The 26,867-nt window shown below is 47.0% G+C and overlaps 1 protein-coding gene across 1 annotated transcript in view; it reads right to left on the bottom strand.

The window, feature by feature from the left end:
* Positions 1-26,867, bottom strand: part of TRPC5 (transient receptor potential cation channel subfamily C member 5) — a 220,095-nt gene that overhangs the window by 68,315 nt on the left and 124,913 nt on the right. Inside the window, exons 3-4 of the mRNA XM_084813356.1 lie at positions 22,101-22,437; positions 13,199-13,338 (exon numbers count right to left, since the gene is read on the bottom strand). Of these exons, the coding sequence (XP_084669482.1) occupies positions 13,199-13,338; positions 22,101-22,437 (477 nt within the window). The remainder of the gene's footprint in view (positions 1-13,198; positions 13,339-22,100; positions 22,438-26,867) is intronic.

Below are 26,867 nucleotides of genomic sequence, written 5' to 3' on the forward strand. Positions count from 1 at the left end.
ATGAAAGGCAACTGACAATGCATGAAATGCTGACGGAATGGATTTGACAAAATCCATACATCCCCTACCTCTATGGCATTGTAGAGGGAAGGAACAAAGGAAGTTGCCTTGTACCAGGTCAGACTATTTGTTTGCTGAGCCCAGTATTACCTGCTTTGACTAGCAAGAGATCTCCAGTGTCTCGGGTGGAGGACTTTTCCACCCCCTGCCATCCAATCCAATCCTTTTAACTGGAGATTGAACCTGGGACCTTTTGCATGCAAAGCATGTTCTCTATCACTGAGCTATGGGCCCTCCATAGGAAGAGACAGACTGCAGCTCATGAAAAATGATTGCCATGCCAGAATTGCCTCCACACCAACAGAGAGATGTGAAGGCCCAGGAAAAAATGAGGGGTAGGGGAATGGTGTTTTTCCCCAAGGACCTATTGTTTGGTTCCCCCATCCTCTGAAAAAGCGGGGGGGGGAAACAATTTGGGATTCTGAAATATTTTCTTTTGGAATTATGAATGAAATGTTTAAGAGAAGGTGTGCATACATGCTACCCAACCTTTACTCCACCCAAATTATTTGTTAAAAAAATGTAATAGGAAGACTTTTATAGGAAAATTAGAGATGTAACATTTTTGAAAATGTTGAAGCCAGGTGGAAGGGAGGGGATTGTTCTTTTAATCCTCTCTGTAAGATTCATGGCTACGCTAAAGCCTTTGATTGTGTGGATCACAACAAAATGTGGCAAATTCTTAAAGTGATGGGAGTACCAGACCACCTTACCTGTCTCCTGAGAAACCTGTACGAGGGTCAAGAAGCAACAGTAAGAACCAGACATGGAACAACCGACTGGTTCAAAATTGGGAAAGGAGTACAACAAGGCTGTATATTGTCACCCTGCTTATTTAACTTATATGCAGAGTACATCATGAGAAATGCCGGGTTGGATGAATCAGAGGTCGGAATTAAGATTGCTGGGAGAATTATCAACAACCTCCGACATGCAGACAATACCACCCTAATGGCAGAAAGCGAAGAGGATCTCAAGAGCCTCTTGTTGAGGGTGAAAGAGGAGAGCGCAAAAGCTGGTTTGAAACTCAACATTAAAAAAACAAAGATCATGGCATCTGGCCCCATCACTTCCTGGCATATAGAAGGGGAAGAAATGGAAGCAGTGACAGATTTTACTTTCTTGGGCTCCAAGATCACTGCAGACGGTGACTGTAGCCATGAAATTAAAAGATGCTTGCTCCTTGGGAGGAAAGCTATGGCCAACCTAGGCAGCATAGTAAGAAGCAGAGACATCACCTTGCCGACAAAGGTCCGTCTAATCAAAGCTATGGTTTTCCCAGTAGTAATGTATGGCTGTGAGAGCTGGACTATAAGGAAGACTGAGCGCCGAAGAATTGATGCTTTCGAACTGTGGTGCTGGAGAAGACTCTTAAGAGTCCCCTGGACTGCAAGGAAGTCAAATCAGTCCATCCTAAAGGAAATCAACCCTGAGTGCTCATTGAAAGGACAGATACTGAAGCTGAAGCTCAAATATTTTGGCCACCTAATGCGAAGAGAAAACTCTCTGGAAAAGCCCCTGATGCTGGGAAAGACTGAAGGCAAAAGGAGAAGGGGACGACAGAGGATGAGATGGCTAGATAGCATCACCGATGCAATTAATATGAACTTGAGCACACTCCGGGAGAGAGCGCAGGACAGGAAGGCCTGGCGTGCTATGGTCCATGGGGTCACGAAGAGTCGAACACGACTGAACGACTGAACAATTGAGATCCTCTTCGCTTTCTGCCATTAGGGTGGTATCGTCTGCATATCGGAGGTTGTTGATAATTTTCCCGGCAATCTTAATTCCGACCTGTGATTCATCCAACCCGGCGTTTCTCATGATGTACTCTGCATATAAGTTAAATAAGCAGGGTGACAATATGCAGCCTTGTCGTACTCCTTTCCCAATTTTGAACCACTTGGTTGTTCCATGTCTGGTTCTTACTGTTGCTTCTTGACCCTCGTGCAGGTTTCTCAGGAGACAGGTAAGGTGGTCTGGTACTCCCATCACTTTAAGAATTTGCCACATTTTGTTGTGATCCACACAATCAAAGGCTTTAGCGTAGTCAATGAAGCAGAAATAGACATTTTTCTGGAATTCTCTTGCTTTCTCCATGATCCAGCGAACATTGGCGATTTGATCTCTAGTTCCTCTGCCTCTTCGAAACCCAGCTTGTACTTCTGGTAGTTCTCGGTTCGCATACTGCTGAAGCCTAGCTTGTAGGATTTTGAGCATAACCTTGCTGGCATGTGAAATGAGTGCAATTGTGCAGTAGTTTGAACACTCTTTGGCATTGCCCTTCTTTGGAATTGGAATGTAAACTGACCTTTTCCAGTCTTGTGGCCATTGTTGAGTCTTCCAAATTTGTTGGCATATTGAATGCAGCACTTTAACAGCATCATCTTTTGGGGTTTTAAATAGCTCAGCTGGAATACTGTCATCTCCGCTAGCTTTGTTGTTACTAATGCTTCCTAAGGCCCACTTGACATCACTTTCGAGGATGTCCGGCTCAAGTTCAGTGACCGCACTCTCATGGCTATCAGGGACATTCAGATCTTGCCTGTATAGTTCTTCTGTGAATTCTTGCCACCGCTTCTTAATCTCATCTGCTTCTGTTAGGTCCCTGCCTTCTTTGTCCTTTATCATGCCCGTCTTTGCACAAAATGTTCCCTTGAGATCTCCGATTTTCTTGAAGAGATCTCTAGTCTTTCCCATTCTGTTGTTTTCCTCGATTTCTTTGCATTGTTCATTTAAGAAGGCCTTCTTGTCTCTCCTTGCTATTCTCTGGAACTCTGCATTCAGTTGGATATATCTTCCCCTTTCTCCCTTGCTTTTCGCTTTCCTTCTTTCCTCAGCTACTTGTAAAGCCTCCTCAGACAGCCACTTGGCTTTCTTGCATTTCTTTTTCTTTGGGATGGATTTCGTTGCTGCCTCCTGAACAATGTTACACACCTCCATCCATAGTTCCTCAGGCACTCTGTCTATCAGGTCTAATCCCTGAAATCTATTCCTCACCTCCACTGTATATTCATAAGGGATATGATTGAGGTCATACCTGAATGGTTTAGTGGTTTTCCCTACATTCTTCAATTTAAGCTGAAATTTTGCAACAAGAAGCTCATGATATGAGCCACAGTCAGCTCCAGGTCTTGTTTTGACTGACTGTATAGAGCTTCTCCATCTTTGACTGCAAAGGACATAATCAATCTGATTTCGATATTGACCATCTGGTGATGTCCATGTGTAGAGTCGTCTCTTGTGCTGTTGGAAAAGAGTGTTTGCTATGATCAGCGTGTTCTCTTGGCAAAACTCTATTAGCCTTTGTCCTGCTTCATTTTGTACACCAAGGCCATGCCTGCCTGTTATCCCGGTGATATCTTGACTTCCTGCTTTGGCATTCCAATCCCCTATGATGAAGAGGACATCTTTTTTTGGTGTTAGTTCTAGAAGGGGTTGTAGGTCTTCATAGAACCGATCAACCTCAGCTTCTTCGGCATCAGTGGTTGGGGCATAGACTTGAATTACTGTGATGTTGAATGGTTTGCCTTGGATTCGTACTGAGATCATTCTATCGTTTTTAAGATTGTACCCCAGTACTGCTTTTCCCACCCTTTTGTTGACTATGAGTGCTACTCCATTTCTTCTAAGGGATTCTTGCCCACAGTAGTAGATATGATGGTCACCTGAATTAAATTCGCCCATGCTTGTCCATTTTAGTTCGCTGATTCCCAAGATGTCGATGTTCAATCTTGCCATCTCATGTTTGACCACCTCCAGCTTACCTTGATTCATTGATCTGACATTCCAGGTTCCTAAACAATACTGTTCTTTACAGCATCGGATTTTCTTTTCACCACCAGACACATCCACAGCTGAGTGTCCTTTCGGCTTTGGCCCAGCCGCTTCACTCTTTCTGGCGCTACTTGGAAATTCCCTCTGCTCTTCCCCAGTAGTATATTGGACACCTTCTGACCTGAGGGGCTCATCTTCCGGCGTCATCTCTTTTAGCCTTGTGATACGTTCCATGGGGTTTTCTTGGCAAGAATCCTGGAGTGGGTTGCCATTTCCTTCTGCAGTGGACCACATTTTGTCAGAACTCTCCGCCATGACCTGTCCGTCTTGGGTGGCCCCGCACGGCATAGCTTATGGCTTCACTGAGTTACGCAAGCCCCTTCGCCACAACAAGGCAGTGATCCATGAAGGGGCAGACATAAAATAGGAACCTAAAAATGTATAACTTGTTTTGCTAATAAAATTATCATGTGTGGCATATTACATTTAAAAGTCTAGTTTATTCAGACAATAATTACAAATATACTGAGGTGACTTTTAAATGTTTTTAATTTTAATGGTAATTTTATGAGCAAAACAAGTTACCGATCATACATTTTATGTTCCTAAAGCAACAAATTCCAGAGGGTAGCTGTGCTACTCGACTGCAGCAAAAACAGCTTGGGTGTTGGCGGAATCTGTCCAGAGGGTGATGTTTGCTAAGCTTTCATCAGCTCAGCCCCGCGGACTTTGGCTTGCTTACCTGCAAGCCTGACTCAATGCAGATCAAGTCGTGGCAGCTTGCAGATTTTTAGGGTTTTTTCTTAAATCGGCATTTGCGCAAATTGTGACTGCAATTTACTTAATTTATGCAAACTGTGGCTGTAATTTGCTTAATTTGTGCAAATTACAGCCGCAATTTGCACAAATTATGCAAGTTGCAGCTGCCATTTGCACAAATGTTAATTTAAGAACAAAAAAACCCCGAAAAAGTTCCCAGATTCCAGGAAAAGCCCACAGCTCACGAATGCAAGCCAAGCTGTGCAGCATCCATTGGGCCCCCAAACGGCCTGATTTAGAAATGATGGACATCCCTAAAATCAACAAAGAGTCTGGTGGCACCTTAAGGAGTAACAAATTACTGACCACTACACACTTCCAGATTCCACCCAGAACAAACCACTTCCAGATTCCACCCAGAACAAACCACAGGATGCACTGTCTACAGCCAAGCCCTACGAGACAACTGTATCTGTTCAGATTCATTGGATAGACACTCACAACGTAGGGATCTAAATCAGGCATTCCGCAGATTACAACACCCACCCAATGAAGTGAGGAAACAGATTGATGCAGCCAGATTGGTACCAAGGAACAGTCTACCACAGGACAGACCCAGAAGAGAAAATAACAGAACATCACTAGTTGTCACCTACAGTTCTTTGCTGGTGATTTAATTAGGGCTGTGCGCAAGCAGCCTCTTGGAATTCTCCACTCTATTTCTGGGCAGAGAAACTGGGGGGAGAATTTCACCAAATTTCTCCAGGAGGAGGAGAAATTCTCAACAGTTTCTCACAGGTAGGGCTCACCATTGGCAGGGTTTGTAACACAGCTTCTTTTTTCTTCTATTTTTTCATAATTCTCTTTTGGAGGGCTGGGGCTGAAACAGCATCAACTGTGTTGGCCGGCTATTTTGCATCCTCCACAATGCAGGTGTCAGGGGGCAATACTGTGTCCAACTCAAGGGAAGAAGGGGAGCTAATACTGATGCTCTGACCTGGATTCCTGCATTGAGCCGGGGGTTGGACTCGATGGCCTTGTAGGCCCCTTCCAACCCTACTATTCTATGATTCTATGCCTAAAACTGTCCTCTGATTTCCCGGAAGTTTTCTTCTCCCATCAAAGAGGTTTCCATTGCTCTCTTTGGGTGTTTTATAATTTATTCTTTGGGTGTTCTATAATTTTTTGTGAAGCTTTTGAGCCTATCTAATCAAGGTGAGGTGGCCAAGGGTGCCGTGTGTGGGTTTTTTTTTCTCTTCGTAGTACATACCTCTCCATTGCTCTGCAGTTTCCCAGCTGCCTGCCCTTCTTGATCTGAAAAAGCCCAGTGGGAGGAATTATCTCATGATGTCTTCCCTAGGCTTTAAATGAAGTGCAGGAAATTAAGAAGGTTACAGGCTGCCAGAGAGATGACTGTAAAAAAATGAAAAACAGGACACACGTGCTCCCTCCTTGGCACAAGAAACCCAAATCCGTCTCATAAGAATTTAATCCAAAATTTCCTTCTCCTTCGAATTTCTTTTCAAAGGCAGTTTCTTTTCTGTCAAATCCAATGAGAATAGTGAAAAAATGTGGAAGAAATTTTCGGCATAGCACTAGATGTAACGAGGACAATGCCTCATTGAGGCATGTGATGTGTGGCTTTGTTTTGGTTGGAAGTCATTGCTCATATAAATTTTGTTCTTGAAAAATCTGTGATAATAGCGGATGTCCATGTGCTTTTAAATTACATCCCTGTGATGTGGGGATTAACAGATGGATTAACAGAAGTGGATACTGAGAGCCCTTACAGTTGCAAAGAGACTTATACATCAGGCTTGGAAGGATAAACACCCACCACCTATCAGTCAATGGACTGAAGATCTTACCGCCCTAGCTACATTTGAAAGCATCTCCTGCAGCCATCCATTTCAAATGGATGCATATTTAGATATATGAATTTGCTTGCATTGATGTATATATTTGAAACGGAAGCGTTAACTCCTTCTTTCCCCCTTTTTCTTTTTATATTAAGGGCAATGTTAATGTTTATTTTCATGAATATGGTTTATGATATGTTCTTTCTTTCTTCTGCTGCTCCTCCTCTCTTTTGTGGTTCCCCCCTTTTTTGTTTGTTATTGCTGAATTTGCTTTTTTTAAAAAAACAAAAAACCCACAGTTCCCAGCTAAAACCACTCAAACATCTCCTCAGTGGTCTACAACGCATTCTGGAAAATGACAGTTCCCTCTCACAGGCCTTGGGTGGTAGGCCTGTACTTGCTTACCAGGGCCAGCCCTGCCATTAGGCAAAGTGAGGCAGTCGCCTCAGGCAGCAGATACTGGGAGGCAACAGCAAGGTGTTGGAGGAGAGATGTACTATGCATGTGGCCTACTCTGCAACCCCTAAGTTAGGCTGCGGCCTTCAGGTGCAGTGGAGGACACTGTTCCATCATCAGTGTTGAAGGCAGAGGCATTGGTCAGTCCAGTTGGCTTTTGGTACATGGAATGGGAGGAGCACCATCTTGCTTTTTGCCATAGGCAGCAAAATGTCTTGGGTCAGCCCTGTTGCTTGCAGACAGCCTCCCAACTTATAACAGCTAGTCACTAACAGCAACAGGCCACATCACAAGAATACAGAGGGACTGGGCCCTGGAACAAACCCAGATGCCAGCTCTGTCCCCATATCTACTCTGGCAACACTATTACAGGGCCTAATAATGCCACACAAAACATTAGGGGATAATTCACTTGCTCACCTTCTAATGGGATATATGCCATCATTTGCTAGCAATGCCCTTCTACATCCAACATAAGGCAAACAGGCCTGTCTCTACGGAAAAGATTAAATGGGCATACACCTGACATCAGACATTACAATATTCACAAACCAGTGGCAGAATACGTCAGCTTCCCAGGACACTTAAAGTGGCCATTGCAGGGCAAAGGAACTTCAAAGGGAGATTAGAGCAAGACACTGAAGAGTTAGGATTCATCAACAGTTTTAATTCAATTGTGAGTAGTTTGAACTGGGATAAAAGATTTTTATCATACTACATGTGTTAATTGGCTTACCAGTGTCAGGATGTTTGTTATTAGCAACAGCTGCACTGTAAATGACCATTGTTGATAATGTGATTGTCACCACCAGTACTTCTGCATAGGGATGGCGTAGAATTCCGCCATGGACTCAAATGAGGCTGGATTCTTTGGAATCTGGCCTCCAGAATCCACGGTGGAATGGCACCACTCACCTCTGCCTCCCAAGGATCCCCCACAGACCGGCACTCCTGCTCCAGATCCTCAGCGATACGGCAATGGCGGCCGCCATTACTGATTTGCTTGGAGAAAGACAGCCGCAAATGACGTAGTGGACACCATTTGTGGCCGCAAAGCCCTGAGTTTTACGTAAATAGAGCCGTAAACAGCTGCGATTAGGTAAAACTCAGGGCTTTACGGCTGCAAGTGGCATCCACTACGCCATTTGCGGCTGCCTTTCTCAAGTGAAATGGTAATGGTGGCTGCCATTGCCGTATCGGCTGTGGTACGGAGCTGGAGTGTGGCTCTGCGGAATCCAGCAGAAGCGGAGCTGCTCCGTAGGATTCCGGGGGGGGGGGAGGAACGAATCACCTCCCCCCTGCAGAACCCCCCCCCGAAATGAAAGGTAGAGGTTCCATACTTCCCTACTTCTGCCCTGAATTGCCTTCTGACCTCACTGTTTACAATCCCACCCACCCCAGATACACACTGTATATAGTGTATACAAAACCTGAAACCCTCCATAATACTCCAAGCTTCTGATGAAGTCATGAAGTCCATGAAAGCTTATGGCAGAATAAATTTCTTAATCTTTAAGGTTCCACAAGACTCTGTTGTTTCTAAAGTAACAAAGTGACTTGAGATCTATTAAGAGTGCTTTAAAAAGTATTGCATATTTTTCAGTCCCCCCCCAAATTTCACCTTTATCCCAGACACACCCCAGCCCAGAAAAAAAAAAAAAATCCTCCATGGTTTCAAAATTTGTGGAAGGTTTACATCTCTACACCTATGATCAGAAGAATCCGTGGAAACCTAGTCTGGCCCACAATCCGACCATAGCTTCTCCTTTTGCCTTTACCCCTGGTCAGAGTGAGGTAGAGCTGGGAGGAATTTTCATGTAGTGGTCATCTGTGGCTAGCTCAGTGGTCATCTGAAGTTAACCCTGGATCAGGGCTAGTGGTAGTATGGAGAGGCACGGTTCCCCTCCACCAAGAACATGGCCTTCTGTTTTTTTCTGCAGCCCCATTACTGTGGAATTCCCTTCTGGATGAGGTTCATGCCTCCATCACCTCCTTTCCAGCATTGTGCAGAATTCCATAACATCAGGGCTGTTGCCACGGAGAAGGTCAATTCCAATTGGCTTTTGAAATCTGAAGTTAAATACTGCATTATTTTGCTGTCTTGTCTGTCTGTCTGTCCATCTGGTCAAGGTTTTAGTAACATGTTGATTTACTGTTTTTATTGTGGTTGTTTTTTAATTTGTAAATCGCCGCAACATACTTTATCAACAGTGGTATATAATTATTTTAGGCTGTGATCCTATCCATGTCTACTCAGGAGTAAGCTCCATTCAGTTCAATCGGACATACTCCTGGGTAAGTGTGCATAGGATTGCAGCCTTATTTTATTTTTTAAAAATCATGCTAAGGGTCAAATGGCATCTGAAAAAGACTCTCACTAGCACCAAAAAGCAATAGTTTTGGATGAGAAAACCACCATCTTTCTGAGCACAATGGAGCATGGGATTATTTTAGGTCACCACAAATAGGTCTAAAATGATGCAAGCCAATAGAGAATTCTACTGCAATTCAAGCCGCAAAAGCACTTCTCCAGGAGAGTCATTCTTACCAATCCGCAGCAGGTTTTGCACTGTCTGAGAACATTGGTGCAAGTACGTACATGCCTAGAGCCAGGACTTGATTAGAACAACATCTCTGAAAAGAGACTGGTGCTCAAAATGCATTAACAATTCTCTAATAAATACGGACTTGCATCCTTTGACATTTTTCTCCTTCCTTTGTTGTGTGTGAGTTAGTGGTGCTGCCTTCCTATGTAATTTTGTGGCTGTTGTATTTTTAAAAAATAGATGAACGACCCTTGCATCTCCATCATAGGGATGTATGAAAGTCACTTACCTTTTCAACGGGGTGATTCACGGTGGGGGGGAGGCGCTCCGCACCTTCCCCCGAAATCCTAACCCGGCCGGCTCCGCTCTGCGGAGATTCCGTGGAGCTGCCGGCTGGGGCTGCCCGCAGCTGAACATCCGGCTGCTGGGCAGCCTGCAGGCCAAAAAAAACCAAACAGCATACGCAAATGGCGGCAGCTACGGTGGCCGCCATTTGCGTTCCCTTTTTTTCGCTGTTTTAGCCTACGTAAATATTTACGTAAGCTAATACGGCGAAAAAAAGGAGAACGCAAATAGTGTAGTGGGCGCCATTTGCGTTCCTCCCCCCCCCCCCCCGTTTTAGCCTATGTAAATATTTATGTAAGCTATTATGGTGAGAAAAAAAAGGAACGCAAATAGCTAAAACAGCGAAAAAAAGGCTAAAACAGCGAAAAAAAGGGTACGCAAATGGCGGCTGCAGTAGCCGCCGCCATTTGCATACGCGGTTTTTGTTGTTGTTGTTGCTGTGATAGGCTACGTAAGTATTTACGTAGCCTATCACGGCAAAGGCAGCTACGCAAATGGCATCCCTGCGTTAGCTGTGATAGGCTATGTAACATAGCCTATCACAGCTATGATGAAGAAGTGAATGAAAGTCATTCGCAAGTCAGCGCAGACAGCAGCAGGTAAGTGCTCCATTTCGCGTGCCTTTCGTGGGGAGGGGGTTCGTTCCGCCATGGAATTCGGAGGGCCGAATGCACTGGCATTTGGCCTCACCGAGATCCGTGGCGGAATTCTCTGACATCCCTACGCCATCAACACAAGTAAAGTGGAGCACAGCTGCTTGTTATACTGACTGCAATAGAGGACAAATCCCTGTTTTGTCACCTGACCTGATACACACAGACACACAAGACATATTTCTGGTGCAGATGTAATGCTATCTTTCTGAAAACTGGTTTGCAAATTGGGAGCCAGGTCATGAAATGTCCCTCACCCTTGCTTTCATTAGTAGGCTTTTACCCATGGGTGGGGGTCTTTTTGGCTCAGCAGGCACATTTGGAATTTAGAGAGAGTGTGGTGTGTGTGCTCTCACAAAATGGCTGCCATGGTGGATCTGACCATTTATAACAATCATTTTCCAGAAGGCAAACTGGTGACACTAAAAGAAAAGTAACTTGCCCAAGAATTGAAGTACAAGGCAGAGGTGAGGTCTGAGCTCCAAAACATGTAGTACCCTTGGCCTGATTGGAGTCCACCAGGAGAAGAGCATTCAGTGTGGTGGCCCCCTTTCTTTGGAACTCCCTGCCCCTGGAGGTCAGGCAGGCACCAGCACTGCATTGTTTCTGGCGCCTCCTGAAAACAGCACTGTACCAGGAGGCATTCCTTAATTGACCAGTTATGGTTCTTATTGGCATTGCGTTTTTAAACAAGTATAATTTTAATGTGGTGTTTTAAATCTTTTTATTCTTTTATTCCTTGTGTTCATTGTTCTGAAATCTGTTCTAGGTATGGAGCAGTATGTAAATATTGTAAACAAACAAACAAACAAAACACAAAACCATTCTTAGGAACCCAAATAAAGATGATGCTGGAGGGCAGCACTTCACATTGCAACATGATAGCTTCCCAGTTTAAAAGATATTTTTAATTTTTAAAAGTTTTAAGAAATAAAATAAACATTGGGAGGGGCAGGAAGTCTGGGGGGTGGGGGAAGAGAGATGTCCACAGGCACCACGTTGTAGACCCCAGGTTTATTTTACCTCTGCACTTGATGCTAACCAGGGTTCCCATCTTAATCAGGATTTGAAAACAGAGTTCCTTTGAAGTGAGTTTGTAAACCCTGGTTAAGAGCTTAGCATGGTTAGTGCTGGTGCAGGCATAACATGTCAGGGTTGGATCGGAAGCCCATAGAGCCCCAAAGCAGTTCTGATTCTGAGGAAGAGATAGAAACTGTGGGAGAGGAACCTGCGTGCTGTTCAGAGGCGCCACTGGAGGAAAAGCCCCTCCCTGTTCACATTCCTGAGGGTCGTAGCGACCCTGGCAGGCAGGGGGTGGGACAACTGGAGCTTTGGGATGCCAGGTGCTGGCGCAGGAACAAGCGGGAGATGGAGGGCTCTGAGAGGAGGCACTCAGCCCACTTGGTGCAACATCAACAGCTGTGCCCCGATGCCCCACGGGAAAGGGGTGGACTTTCGCCTCCTAGCCCTTAAGTTCAGAGGTTTCCCACCTTTACCCTCCAAACTGAGATCAACTGATTCACTAAGGCTAGAAACCCCTGGTAGGCAGATCTCTTAAGTTTCCCTCATTAGGCTCAGGCAATTAGCATCTGTAAGTGTCATTAGGTAGGGATGTACGAAAGTCACTCACCTTTTGACGAAATGTGATTCGTGGGGGGGGAGGCACTCCGCCCCTCCCCCTGAAATTCTGGCTGGGGGGGAGGTGCTCCATCCCTCCCCCCCAAAATTCTGGCCAGGGGGGAGGCGCTCCATCCCTCCCCCCAAAACTTCTGGCCAGGGGGGAGGCGCTCTGTCCCTCCCCCTAAATCCTGGCCGGCCAGGTGCGCAAATGGCGGCAGCTGTAGCCGCCGCCGTTTGCATCCCTGCAGTCAGCCGTGATAGGCTACGTAAATGTTTATGTAGCCTATCACGGCTGAGTAAAAAAAACAAAAACAAACCGTGCGTACGCAAATGGCGGCTACGCTATTTGCGTTCCCCTTATTTTTGCCGTAGTCTACGTAAATGTTTACGTAGACTAGACATGCCAAAATAAGGAACGCAAATGGCGGCACCCATGGGTGCCGCCATTTGCATACGCGCGTTTTTTTTTTTTACTCAGCTGTGATAGGCTACGTAAACATTTACGTAGCCTATCACGGTATTTTTTAAAAATCTAGCCGTGATAGGCTACGTAAATCTTTACATAGCCTATCACTTTTTTTTTTTTAACTGGAAATGGCGGTGGTGGCAACCGGTCGGAAGACTGGCCGCCGCTGCCGCTGCCGCCGAACCGCTGCCGAACCGCCACTGGAGCCGCCGCTGCCGCCAGGAGGATTCGCCCAATGTAAGTCCCGTCCCGGGGGGGGCGGGGGGGCAGACCGTTTCACCACAGATTTTGTGGGGCCGAATGCGCTGGTATTCGGCCTCCCCAAGATTTGTGGCGAAATTCTCTGACATCCCTATCATTAAGTTGAGTGGAAATAAAGCCTTGGAAAATAGCCCTATCGTCTGCGTGTTGATTCTGGCTACTTGAGGATTTCAGAAGGCAGCAAGGGCACTCCTGACATAATGCTAAAACATGGTCGAGGAAGAGAGAGGGGAATTTGTGTCAGAAAGTGGAGGCCAAAGTTGAGGACGCCAACAACCTTGAAGATGGCTCCTGAGTGGACCACACCTCCATGGAATGGAAGGAAGGGAGAAATTTGTGATCGTGGAGAAGCCCTGCCACTAAAGAGTCCACACACATGCTCCACACTTAAGGTACCTTGACATATGCAACAATTTTCAGGGAGATCGTTGCCAAGTAGAGCGAGTTCATTGCAAAATCCATCAGGTTCCACCAGTCGTGCACGTACTCATTGAAGCCTCCATCCCACATTTCTTTGATTTCACCCCAAATAAAACCTGCGGAAAGAGAGGTTATGTCAGTGAAACATTATTACCAAGCACCAAAGGACAGCAAATGGGATGGAAGGAAAAGGCCACTGAAAAGTAACAGCCCTGAAACAAGATGCCCTCCTCCTTTTTTGCAAAATGTAATGAAGCTGTGTTCAGGGAGGTTTGCTGTGACAGAACATGAAGTATGGCTCGAAATGGTAGGGATGGCACAAGCATAGGTAGGTGAGCCGTGGCTTCAAAGACAAACGATGCAAGGTCTCTGGATGAAGACTTGTGATTTTTTTTTTTTTTTACCCAATCAAGATGAAAGAGTAAAGAGTGCAATTGGGGTTTGCCTGGAGAAGCTTCAATTTCTTTTTCTTTTCTTTTTTTTTGGATAGAATTTCTTTTCAGTTATTAATAAGGTACTTACTTAAAGACTTTTCACCACCCTCTTCACCCCAGCACAGCACTAGCTTTTGATTCTCTCATTCAGACTTTCATGACACTGGACATTGCTGAAGTTAGTATGGATTGGCTTTTGAAGCACCAACCCTACAATGATTGAATTATGACGCCTCTTCTTGTTAAAATCTCTGTCAAGTATAGGCCTTGGAGAACTTCTGCCAGTCAACTGAGACAGTTGTTGGCTAGATTTATTTGTATTATTTATTTGTTACATTTATTTTTGTTTTTTTTCCCCTCCAGGGAACCTAAGGTGGTGTGCATGATCCTTCTCTCTATTTTATCCTGACAACAACCCTGTGAGGTAGGTTAGGCTGAGAGTCAGTGATTGGCCCAAACTCACCCAGTGAACTTCATGCCAGTCAACACATGGGGTTGGATCTGGTCTTAGTCAACATTAACTTAAGTCCAATTAATTTCAATGGGTCTACTCTAAATATGACTAAGTCTGATCCAACCCATGGAATTCAGAGGGTGGAGATAGCAGGCATGATCCTGTTCCCCCTCCAAACATGGATTCTACCTGCAATGTGAAGGTTTGAAAAAGGGCTAATATATTGCTCATCATATTTCACTCTCTTTTATTATCTCCCAAGAACCAATTGGCATGTGAGTACCTACAGTTAAGGCAAGGGAAAATAATAAACCATATAAACAAATGAAAACAAAAAGAAAACAAAAGACAACCAACTCAGGTGGATAATTCTGGTACTAGAATCCATTGTATGTTGGACCCTACCAAGTAATTTAATTCCATGTGGAAAAGAGGGATTTCAGTCAATACATCCTGGCCCTTGACAAATTCGACATCATATATATTAACAGCAAAGTCAGTTCCCCATGGGCTGGTCCTTATGTCTCCTAAATGGCACCATCCATGCACGAGAGAGGTATCAGCAGGTTCAGGGGAACCCCAGGGTTTTCAGAACAACAACAAAATCTTTAGGGGGGAAAAAACCCTAAGGGGGAGAACTCCCCACAAAACAGCTTAATGAACACTGAGCATGTTTAGAGTGGCCCTGTGTCCTCTTCTACAGAGAACAGTCCTCTGCTTTGAAGCCTTCCTCTATCTGAACGGCTGTCCAGTCCACATCCAGTTTAAAGAAAAAGAACCATCAGAAGGAAGGGCTGAGCTTTGAAGTTGTCCATCAAAAGCAGGTGGACAGCAGAATAAGCAAGGCACACAGGTTACCTGGCCACAGTTTTCCCCTTTTTTTAATTTATTGTAGTAATTATTACGTTTATATCTCACCTTTTTTCCTCTGTAAGGAGCCTAAGGTGGCGTACATAATCCTCCTCCTCTCCATTTTATCCTCACAACAACAACCCTGTGAGGTAGGCTGGGCTGAGAGTCTGTGACTGGCCCAAAGTCATCCAGTGAGCTTCCATGGCTGACTGGGGACTAGAATTTGGATTTCCCGACTCCCAGTCCAGCACTCTACCCACTACACAACACTGGCTGTCTATGGTGAGATGTACTGTATTTTTATTTAAATTATAGCCATTATTTCTAAATTTCCACCTATCCATATAAATTATCAAATGCAAATTTTATACCAATGGATGTCCTCTTTTGTCCTTTTTCGGGGTGATGCATTTCCTCTTTTTGGACCATTCAGAAGTGGCCACCTTAAGCATGCTCCGTGGCTATAGAATGATGGTGGACTGGAGTGGGGGGGGATGTTGGAAAACCAGGAGTGAAGGGAATGGAATATCCGGGAAAAGGGTATATCTAGTTGAACAGGAGCACTCCACATGGCAATGTTTTGTTTTAGGCCCTGCTTGGGACTTTCTGTTCCTTTTGAATTGGCATTTAAATATCACCACCATGCTGACACTGGTAAAGAACCTTTCACTCTTTGGGCACAAATTCTTTGCCTATACAAACGAATCAGTGGAGAGGCTTCTGAGGAACAGCCCCATATGTTACATTTATTGTGAGTAATCATTGTTAGAGTTGTGTTTCTATAGTTACTGCCATGCTGTCTGCACAGAACGTGACTGTTCTTTCCGTTCGTCTTGCTTCTTTTTGGAGAGGAGGCAATTCGTTGTTGTTTTTTAAGAACTGATTTCCAAAGAAATGTTATCTTCATTTCCCCGTTTCATCAATAACCTTGTTATACCTTTGCTGATCTGGGATAAACACAACCTTGTAAAGAAGAGATTGTAGCTGGAAGAAGACGCCCAACGAGGGAGCCGAGCTGAAGGAATGACTCCAACTTATTCACAACATCGTTTGGGGCAGCTAGGGATGGGCCCAAAATCCAGGGCCCCACAGCTCACAGGGGTGGAGATGGGGGGCAAAATAACCAGCCAGAGACCAGCAGGTGGTGAACGCAGCAGAGACAAACTCCATTTTATTCCTATGGGCATGATGGTGCTATGGGTTAATTGAGTTTAAAATGCAAAACTGCACATGCTCAGGGTATTATTATCACTCTTAAAAAAAACCAGGGAGAGCAAACAGGGCTGCTGCTGTTGTTCTAGCATAGCAGGAATGTTAATTGTAAAGCAGTGGAGGCTGGTGTCTCCGATGTCAGTGGGGGGTTGAATCTGCTCTGGGTTTCAGTCAGAACCAGTCAGAACTCTAAAGGAGCTATCCCAGGTGCTGTACCCATTGTGAGGATAAGGTTCAGCATCTTGGAGAGCTCCTTTAGAGTTCTGACTGGTTCCGACTGAAACCTGGAGCACATTCCCCACCCCAGATATCAGAGCTACCAGCCTCCACTGGTGTGAAGCATGGAATTGTGGGGGGTGGGGGGGGTTGAGCGGAGAGAAAAATGTTAGTTCTGTGTTTCACAACTGAAATAATACCGGTGGCATCTAAAGCCCACCATCCCCCCCATCCCCGCAAAAGATAATTAAATCCAGGGTTTAAAATCACCTTGCTGTACCACTGAGTTTCCCCAGACGGCTTTCAGCCAATTTAAACTCGAAGGCAGAAAGATATGCGTTAAGGAATAGTGCTGGGTCAGGAGCTTGTTTACAGGTGTGTTCTTTTATGCAACAGCTAATTCCCGCTGTTTCAAGCTTTCAGTTCAGTCCATCAGTCTCAGCTTCATTTTTAGAAGGTGTGACTGATACATAAGAACAGCCCAAGTAAAGAAATACAAGCTACAATGGACTACTGGTTTTTCATTTTATTTTTAAATTCCCTCACCCCTCACATATCTCATTAGAATTTAAATTTTCTTGTAGATCCAGTGAGATCTGAGAGAATTAATCAAATGAGGATGTGCGTGAGTGTGTGTGTGTGTGAGAGAGAGAATCACTTCATTGGTTTGGTGATCATGCCAGGGGCTGCAAAACAGAAAAAACACTCTCCCATTCTATGTGAAGATTCGCCCTCACTCTGATCTCACTGACATGGTGTCATCACACAGACAAATCTGACTGGCTATAAGGCTATGTTGTACTGTGATGTCATCACTCTAGCTACTTGATTTTCGAATGGCTGGGCCATGGAGCCAGCCAGCTGAAACGTCTTTTTAAAAAAGATTGCACCACATCCGCTATTGAGTAGGGATGGACGAAAGTCCCTTACCTGTTCTCGAAGCTTGCTTCGCGGTGGGGGGGAGGCGCTTCGGTTCTCCCCCCGAAGTTCAGGCGAGGGGGGGAGGTGCCCCGCCTCGCCCGGTCGAAATTCAGGCCGGGGGGGAGGTGCCCCATCCCTCGCTGTCGAAATTCAGGCTGGGTAGAAGCACCCCGTCTACCCGGCCGCGAAGGAAAAAGTAAAACACACACACCCTGTGATAGGCTACGTAACGATTTACGTAGCCTATCATGGCTAGATTTCCAAAGTCAGCCGTGATAGGCTATGTAAATCGTCACGTAGCCTATCACGGGTGTCTTTGGAAAAAAAAAAGTGCGTATGCAAATGGCGGCTCCCATGGGGACCGCCTTTTGCGTTCCTTATTTTGACACGTCTAGTCTACGTAAAGATTTACGTAGACTATGGCGAAAATAAGGGCAACGCAAATAGCGTTCCCTTATTTTTGCCGTAGTCTACGTAAATCTTTACGTAGACTAGATGTGCCAAAATAAGGAACGCAAATGGCGGTGCCCACGGGCCGCCGCCATTTGCATACGCGCTTTTTTTTTTCAAAGTCACCCATGATAGGCTACATAAAGATTTACGTAGCCTATCACGGCTGACTTTGGGAATCTAGCTGTGATAGGCTACGTAAATCGTTACGTAGCCTATCATGGGTGTTTTGGTTTTTTTTTTAACTTTACTTTTTTTTTGCAATGGCGGCGGCGGCAGCTGGTCAGGAGACCGGCCGCCGCCCCTGCCGAAACGCCGCCGAAACGCCGCTGGGACCCACCGCCGAGAGGGACATTCGCCGAAGGTAAGTCCCATCCCGGGGAGGGGGCGGGGGGCCGGCAGAGAATTTCCCCACCAATTTCGGGGGGCCGAATGCGTTGGCATTCGGCCTCCTGAAGATTCGTGGAGAAATTCTCTGCCATCCCTAGTATTGAGCATGGAAGTGGACAAGAGTGAAATGGTGCCAAAAAGCAAGGTCATATGTGCATGTTTAGGGAACATTTCAGGCTCTTCCAAACTCCGCTTTCCTCAAAAGAGCCCTCCCTGCTCCCAGACCTCTGGTATTACTAGGCAAACTGCCTCAAACCCTGGAGCTGTCTTTTAGCTATTGTGGCGCTAACCATCTGTAAGTGGGGATGTCAGAGAATTCCACGACAGATCTCAGTGAGGCTAAATGCCAGTGCATTCAGCCCCCCAAAATCCATCACAGAACGAAGCCCCCGCTGCCCCCAACCCACAAAAGGCGCATGAAACGGAGCACTTACCTGCTTCCATCCACGCTGCTTTGCGAATGGCGGCCGTTCTGTGGCCACCATTCACTTCCTCCTCTTCATAGCCGTGATAGGCTATGTAAATACTTATGTAGCCTATCACGGCTAATGCAGGGACGCCATTTGCGTCCCTGCGGAGGCCATGATAGGCTATGTAAGTATTTACGTTGCCTATCACGGCAGGGGGGGGGGAAACCCAGCGTATGCAAATGGCTGGGGATTTTCCCCCTGCTGTGATAGGCTATGTAAATATTTACGTAGCCTATCATGGCTCAATACAGGGATGCAAATGCTGGCAGTTACAACAGCCGCCATTTGCATCCCTGCAGGGCTGCCCAGCGGCTGGATGTTCGGCTGCGGGCGGCCAGAGCCGGCCGGCAGCTCTGCGGCTTGGCTGCGCAGCGGAGCTGACCAGGCAGGATTCCGGGGGGGGAGGACCGGATCAACTCCCCCCCCATCGAGGATTCCGGGGGGAGGGACAGAGTGCCTCCCCCCCACCGCGGATTGCCCGGTGCGGAGCCAGGTAGGTGTTTCGTGCATCTCTAAGCCTCTTCTCTTCCATGGGTTGTGCAATCCCCTTTTTAAGTGATCCACACCAACAGCTGTCACCACATCTGATGAGACTGGGAATTCCCAGTGTTAATTATGCACTGTGTAAAGAAGTCTTTTCTCTGGCCTCGCAGCTCATGCATCCTAGCTGAGACTCAGAAATCAGAAGCAGGCTTGACCTAGGACACTGCAGTGTCCTGAGTAGGGATGGCGGAGAATTTCTCCACGAATCTCCGGGAGGCCGAATGCCAACGCATTCGGCCCCCCGAAATTGGTGGGGAAATTCTCCGCCCCTCGCCCCCCCGTGATGGGACTTACCTCTGTCGAATGTCCCTCTTGGCGGCGGGTCCTGGCGGCGTTTTGGCGGCGTTTTGGCGGTGGCGGGGGTGGCGTCCGGTCTTCCGACTGGCTGCTGCCGCCGCCATTTCCCCGTAAAGTAAGAAAAAAAAAACGTGATAGGCTACGTAACGATTCACGTAGCCTATCACGGCTAGATTTTCAAAGTCAGCCGTGATAGGCTACGTACATCTTTACGTAGCCTATCACGGCTGACTTTGGGGAAAAAAAAAAGCTCGTACGCAAATGGTGGCTCCCATGGGCGCCGCCATTTGCATTCCTTATTTGGGCACGGGTACTCTATGTAAAGATTTACGTAGACTACCTGTTCCCAAATAAGGAACGCAAACGGCGGCGCCCATGGGCGCCGCCATTTGCATACGCGGTTCCCCCCCCCCAAAGTCAGCCGTGATAGGCTACGTAAAGATTTACGTAGCCTATCACGGCTGACTGAAAATCTAGCCGTGATAGGCTACGTAAATCGTTACGTAGCCTATCACTTTTTTTTTTCAATTTACTTTTTTATTTCGCGGCCGGGGAGACGGGGCACTCCCCCCCGGCCTGAATTTCGGCGGCGAGGGATGGGGCGCCTCCCCCCTGGCCTGAATTTTGACTGGGAGGGGCAGGGCGCCTCCCCCCCCCAAGAATTTCGGGGGGAGAAACGGAGCGCCTCCCCCCCCGCCGAAAACAGCTGCAGGATCAGGTAAGGGACATTTGTCCATCCTTAGTCCTGATTCACAAGGCACACAGGAAACTGTGTTATATCAGGTCAAACTATTTGTCTGTCTAGCACAGTGTTGTCTACTCTGAGTGACACCAGCTCTCCCACCCCCTCCGACCTTTAACCAAAGATGGCAGGGACTGAACTTGGGACTTCCTGCTTGCAAAGCAGGTGCTCCACCACTGAGCTATGGTCCCTCCACAGACTGCATCTCAGCATCTTCTGTGATGGTGCAAGAGATCCTGGGCTGCAAGACACAAATCGTACACCCTACAAATATTGCTGCCCTGTCTACCTTTTAGGCTACTTGTACCATTTGTCTGGCACTCGTGCTGGCACCAGGTTTTGGGCCTTGGGAAAACCACTTCCAATTGTCCCCCTTCCTAGAGATGTGAAGGCCCAGAAAAAAACCAGAAATATTGGGAATAACACCATTTCCTCCCATTTTTTCTGAGGACTGTTTTTGTTATTTCCTGAAAAATTGGGACATTTGAACAGGTTTGGATTATTAAATATTTTCTTCTAGAATTTAAGACAGAGTATTTCTATATTGTTACTCAGACTTTTTTCTCCCGAAAATGATTTCTAAAAACTATGTAATAAGAACACTTTTATAGAAAGACTAGAGATGTAAAATATCGGGAAATAATGAAGCCATGGGGAAAAATGTGTTTTTTTAAAAAATCCTCTCTGTAAGATTGACAGCATAGTTAGTTCTTTCGTTCCTTATTAAAAATTATTGATCTAAAGTATATTTTATGCTCAGTTTTCCAACATGTGAGTAGAGTCACCATTGTGCATTCTTGACACTTGGGTTTTGTTCTATGGGTCTTGACTTTTGTTCTATACAGTCTTGAGTTTTTGGTCATAGAGTCCTGTGTTTCTGATGCTGTAGGAGCCATTTTATGTAGTTCTAATCTATTCAGACAATATTTACAAATATACTAACTGAGTCTACTTTTAAAAGTTTTTAAATATAATGATAATTTTATGAGCAAACTAAGTCATACATCAAATAACTTTAGGAGCAGAAAGGCTGCTTCGTGTTCCTAAAGCAGCCCTCCCCAACCTGGTGCCCTCAAGATGTCTTGGACTACAGTGTCCAGCATTCCTGACCTTTGGCCATGCTGCCTGAGACAGATGAGGACTGAAGTCCAAAATATCTATTAAAAAGAGAGAGAAGAAGTATTGCTTATTTTTCAATGTCTCAAAAATGTCCACCCCCCCTAAAAAAAAACCCAGAAAAAATGTTTTGTTTTTTTCCATGGCCTCAAAATTTCTGGAGATGTTACATTTCCACCCCTCCCTCAGTGAGTCCATCTTCTCACTGCCACCGCTGCTCTTGCTTCTCATTCTCGTTCTCATCAATGCTACATCACTTGCTTGTTCGACAAGCAGACAGCCAGTGAGCGAGCAGGCCGTGGCATCTGCTGCTCCTGTTCCTCACCACCACCGTTGTCTGGGCTGGAGCGAGAGGCAGGTGAACACGCAGGTTGGAATGGGGAAGAGGAGGAGCAACTCCAAGGGGTTCTTGTCACTGGGCCCCTGCTGGGGTGTGGGCCCTCAGCAGATGCCCAACCATGCCTACCCTTGACTCCAGCCCTGCCTGGCCCTAATTGGAATCAAATATCAACAGAAAAAAATGTGGGGGGGAGATCCAGACCTCTCCTCTCTCCTTAATTACAGGGAGGTTGAGGTGAGGGGCGGGGGACCAAAAACAGAAAACAAGGTTAAATTCGGGAAAATACGTGGTCTTGTTTTTCCCCCATGGAAAAGACAACAGCTGTTAATTTTGACATTTAGGTGCCAAGCTGATTTGCATGGAAATAGCAGCATCCCGCTCGAAATTAATCTTCATGCAACTCTCATTAAGCCACACATGCGCTGGCATTCATGGATTTACCTAGAACCCAGGGGAGGATCATCCATTCCACGACGGTGGGAGGTGGTCCCTGCATGTGGAGGTCAGTCCTGACAATGTGCTGGGATGCCAGGAGAAGCATGAAGAGGAAGGTAAGGTAAGAGCCAGTGTGGCAGATGAACTTTATAAATGGCTTTTTAATGAACAGTCCCAGCCTGCTCTTAGGTGCAATCAAGTAAGCCACGGAAAGCACTGGGAACAGAAGTCCAATCGTGATGCAGGTCAAGAGCTTGACCGCCCAGTGCTTCCGCCGCCATCCGGGAAAGCCGTCATACCAAAGCGTTGCTAGCAGCTGCTGGCAGTTGGGCTGGGCAACAAACTGGAGAGGGAAAGGGAGGGGGGGGAAGGGAGAGAGAGAGAGAAAAGGGAGACACTGAGAGTGCAACATGGCAAGGACGGAAAGCAGTGACAATCGCAAGAACTGCAGAAGAGCTTCTTTGGATCAGAACCAAGGTCCCAATGTTGGGGGAGGCCTCTGGAGGGTGCCTTCCCCAACATGACACACTCCAGAGGTCTTGGACTACAATTCCCATCACCCTAAATAGGGACGATGGGAGTTGTAGCCCAACCCATCTGGAGGGAGCCACATTGAGCAAGGCTGATCTAACCCAGGAGCAAGTCAGCCAGCCAGCCAGATCGATTGATTGATGGTCTATACTGCCCAATAGCTGAAGCTCTCTGGCCAGTTTCAGATGCTCATAATGAAGGCATGAAGCTGATGGTCCTCTTCTTTTGCTTGTCCATCTAAGTTACTGGCCATCACCATAGCCTGTGGCAATGAGACCCCATTGTGTGACTCCACATAAGAACATCCCTGTTGAATCAGATCAAATGTCCATCTAGTCTGATGTCTTGTTTTAAAAACCCCTGATGTTTCTGGGAAGTCAACAAGCAGAGCATGATGGCAACAAACTTTGCTTATTGTTTGCCCCTACCGTCCCCGCCCTGTCCCCTGCATTTGGCCCCCCAAAATCCGTGGCAGAACGAAGCCCCCCGCCCACCCCGCGAAATGGGCCTGGAATGGAGCCTACCTTCGTCGGCCGTTCCGGTGCTCCTTGAATGGCGGCCACGTCTGCAGCCGCCATTCACGTCTTTCGAATGGCCGTGATAGGCTACGTAAATACTTACGTAGCCTATCATGGCTAATGCAGGGACGCCATTTGCATCCCTGTGGAGGCTGTGATAGGCTACGTAAATATTTACGTAGCCTATCATGGTGAAAAAAGGAACGCAAATGGCATAGGGGACGCCATTTGTGTCCCTGCTTTAGTCATGATAGCCTATGTAAATATTTACGTAGCCTATCACGGGCCGGCGTAGGGACGCAAATGACGTCCCCTACACAGGACGCCATTTGCGTCCGCAGCAGCCCGGCAGCAGCTGGAGGCCCCGCTGCGGGTTGGCCTGGCCGGCGGCTCCATGGCCCGGCCGCAGAGCGGAGCCAGCCAGGCAGGATTCTGGGGGGGAGGAACAGATCGCCTCCCCCCCGTCGAGGATTCCGGGTGGAGGAATGGATCACCTCCCCCCACCTGTGGAACCCGGCGGAACCAGGTAAGTGGGGTTTCGTACACCCCTACCCCTGCAGCATCTGGTGTTTAGAGCTACACTGCCTCTGAACCTGGAAGTTCTATGTGGCTATCATGGCCAATGTGGGCCCTTTGAGGGACCACATCCTCTGTGAATATATAGAATATTTCTTCCAAGTCCTCCACCAGCCTCCTTTTGAAGCAACCCATAGAAATGGCTGACCTGGTTCACATCTGCTGGGCACTGCTATGTGTGTCGCCCAGGCTGACTGGTTTGGGGCCCAACTTCAGGCCAGTTTATTGAACAGCCACGCTTGCGATGTCTGACTCTCCATCTGAGTGCCTCTTTGCTGCGGGTTCCTGGGGCCTAGTCCTGAGGGGGTGGGCCGCAGCTCAGACCTCCATTTTAGTATGTGGTTAACCAGCCAAGCACCTGCCTTGGCCAGCGGCCAAAGGGCATCAGCCAGTGAGGAAGCCAAAGCTCCCCCTGTGTCCAAGTCTCTCCTCTCGGTAAGCTGCACCCTCTTTTGCCCATGTCTCTGCCAGCTCCTTTCCCCATTCCAGTGCTCCAGTCTGCCCTCTCCTCTTCCTCAGCTTCTCGGTCTGTGTTTCCAGCATCATCGCACCCACCTGCCATGCTCTCTCTCCTCCTCTCATCCTCATGTGTTGCTGGCCATCCTCCCTGCTTCCTTTCTTCTGTTCCTTCTGGGACGGCCACCCCCTCACCCAGAAAGCAGTCACGCTCCCTTGCTCTCTCGATACTTCCAGCTACATGCTGTATCGGAAAACTTCCTTTTCCCACTCCAGCACTGTTGCTAATCTCTCCTCTGGAGGGGATGTATCCAATATTAGTCTAACTGAAGTCCCATTCATTTCACTGGGTCTGCTCTAAGTGGGACTAAGATCGGACCCAACCTACTGTCTCTGCTTCTCCCATGCTCCTCCTATCAATGGCTGGGGGGATGGTATCAGCTTCTTCTTTTTCCAGATCCGGCCAGTGCCAGCTCCTGGTATGCCTGGTATGAACCAACCAATACACTGCGATCGCCAGCTTTGGCCCTCTTCCAGATGCCTCCCTTGAGGGAGGTTTGGAGGATGGCAACAAGGTAGAGGGCCCTCTCAGTAGTGGCCCCCCAATGGTGGAATGCTCTCCCCAGTGAGGTCCCCTGGGTGCCAACAATGTCACCTTTCCAGCACCAGGTTAAGACTTTTCTCTACTCCCAGTCGTTTGACAGCATCTTATAAGATGCTGTCAGGAATGCCCCTGGTGCCTACTGAATTCTCCAATAGCTAAAATCAACACTCAGACAAAATGGCTGCTTTCCAAGGCATTAGGATTCCTTTTATCCTAATGAGGCATACAGATGCTAATTGCTTGAGACTCAGAGGAAATACAAAGGAACAGCCATCTAGGGGTTTCTAAGGGTTAGGACGTAAGTTGATATCTGTTTGGGAAAAGCACAGCAAATCTCTGAACTTAAGGGGTGGGAGGGGAAGATCTCCCCCTCTCTTGAGATGCTTCTGGGCATAGCTGTTGATGTTGAGCCAATCGGGCTGAGTGCCAAAGCCTGGCTCCTGCGATCTCTTGCTTGTGCCTGCGCCTCGCATCTAAAAGATCAGCTTGTACCTCCCTTTAAACGCCTGGTTCACTGTCACTCCCAGGGATGTGAGCGGGGGGGGGGGCTCCCCCCGCAGCTGTGCCTCTGAAGTCTGAGAGAGCTTCCCCCCCACAAATTGTCTCTCCACTTCAGAATCAGAGCTGCTTTGGGACTCTATGGGCTCAGATACAACCCTGACAGATATGTAATGGGTCCTGGGATTTTTACTGTTAATTGTACGAAGTTGTTTTATATTTTTGTATGCAAATGGTTTTGAATTACATTATTATATTGCATTTTCAAGGTTTTAATCTTTGCAAACTGCCCAGAGAGCTTTGGCTATTGGGAGGTATAGAAATGTAAGAAACAAAATGACACGAAATCCCCCCGCTTGCTTTGCTGTCTTCCCGGTTCATTCGGGGCAGTGAATTTGCTCTGGGTTTTCAGTCAGAATTCTAAAGGAGCTATCCAAGGCTGCCCCCACTGTGTTTCTTGGCGATTTCGACATTCATGTTGATAATCCATTTGACCCAGCTGCTTCCTGACTCCATCTCCAGTGACTTGCATGCTGGGAAAAAAAGGCAAACCTGAAAACAGCTGGTGGAAGGGAAAGTGGAAAGCCCCCCGCCCAGCATAGGGGATAAAGCTGGCTGAGCCTCTGAAAATGGATGCTGGGGGAGAAATATTCCCATCAATGACCCTTGGGGGCAACTGAGTCCTTACTGGGCAGTAGGCTCCCCCCCCCCAGCCATTTTGGGCTGCAGCCTTTTCCGCCCCTCCCCTCCCTCATGCAAGACAATGTTGGTGGTGTCTCTATTGTCTTGCATAGGAGGGAAAGACAGGCTGCACCTGCCAAAATGGCTGGGTGGGGAGGACAAGATTGGTGGAACAACCGGATCCTTGCTGGGGGTGGATTTCTCCTCCATCAGCCATTTCCTTTCCCCGCAGAATCAAGCAAAAATAATTCCAAATTAAAAAAAATAGAAAAATCCTAACAAATTTTAATTTTACTTTGGAATTAGTTGATTTGGATTAATTTTATCGATTTGATCCCAAATACATTTTTTTTTATTTCCCTCTTCTGGATTACATGAAGTCAAAACCCCATATTGATTCTGCAGTTACCATTTGCAATAACTCTCTCTGCCCGTGTGATGCCCCTCCTTAAATACCTGCCTTGGCTTCCTGGACTCCCAGGTCCAAAATAATCCCACCGACTCTAGCTTCAAAGCTGTCCATGGCCTTGTTCCATCTTACCTCCCCACTCTCATCTCCCAATAAAACTAGGGTTGTCACGAGTGTCTTACTTGGTCCGGGAACAAAATCCCCCATGCCCAGCCCCCCGGCCCTCACTCACTGAACTCCAGGGCACTGATAGGCTGGAGCTTGGCAAGCGGCTGGGAATAGCTTGGACTTGGCTGCCCAGTTAGCTGACCTTGACAGCCCACCAGGCAGGAGGAAGAGGAGGCGGTCCCCGTCGCAGGCACCTTCCCGGATGCTCTCCACATTCACATGAGCCCCATTCAGTGAGCACCAGCCATTTTGCGGCCTTGTTTCTTTTTATGAAAAAAGGGAGCTAAAAGAAACTGCACATTTTTAAAAGTGCACATTTCTAAGCTCCCTTT

The sequence above is a fragment of the Heloderma suspectum genome, chromosome 9, assembly GCF_057233095.1.
Source record: "Heloderma suspectum isolate Gila_16-S chromosome 9, 16-S_ref, whole genome shotgun sequence".
NCBI lineage: Eukaryota > Metazoa > Chordata > Lepidosauria > Squamata > Helodermatidae > Heloderma > Heloderma suspectum.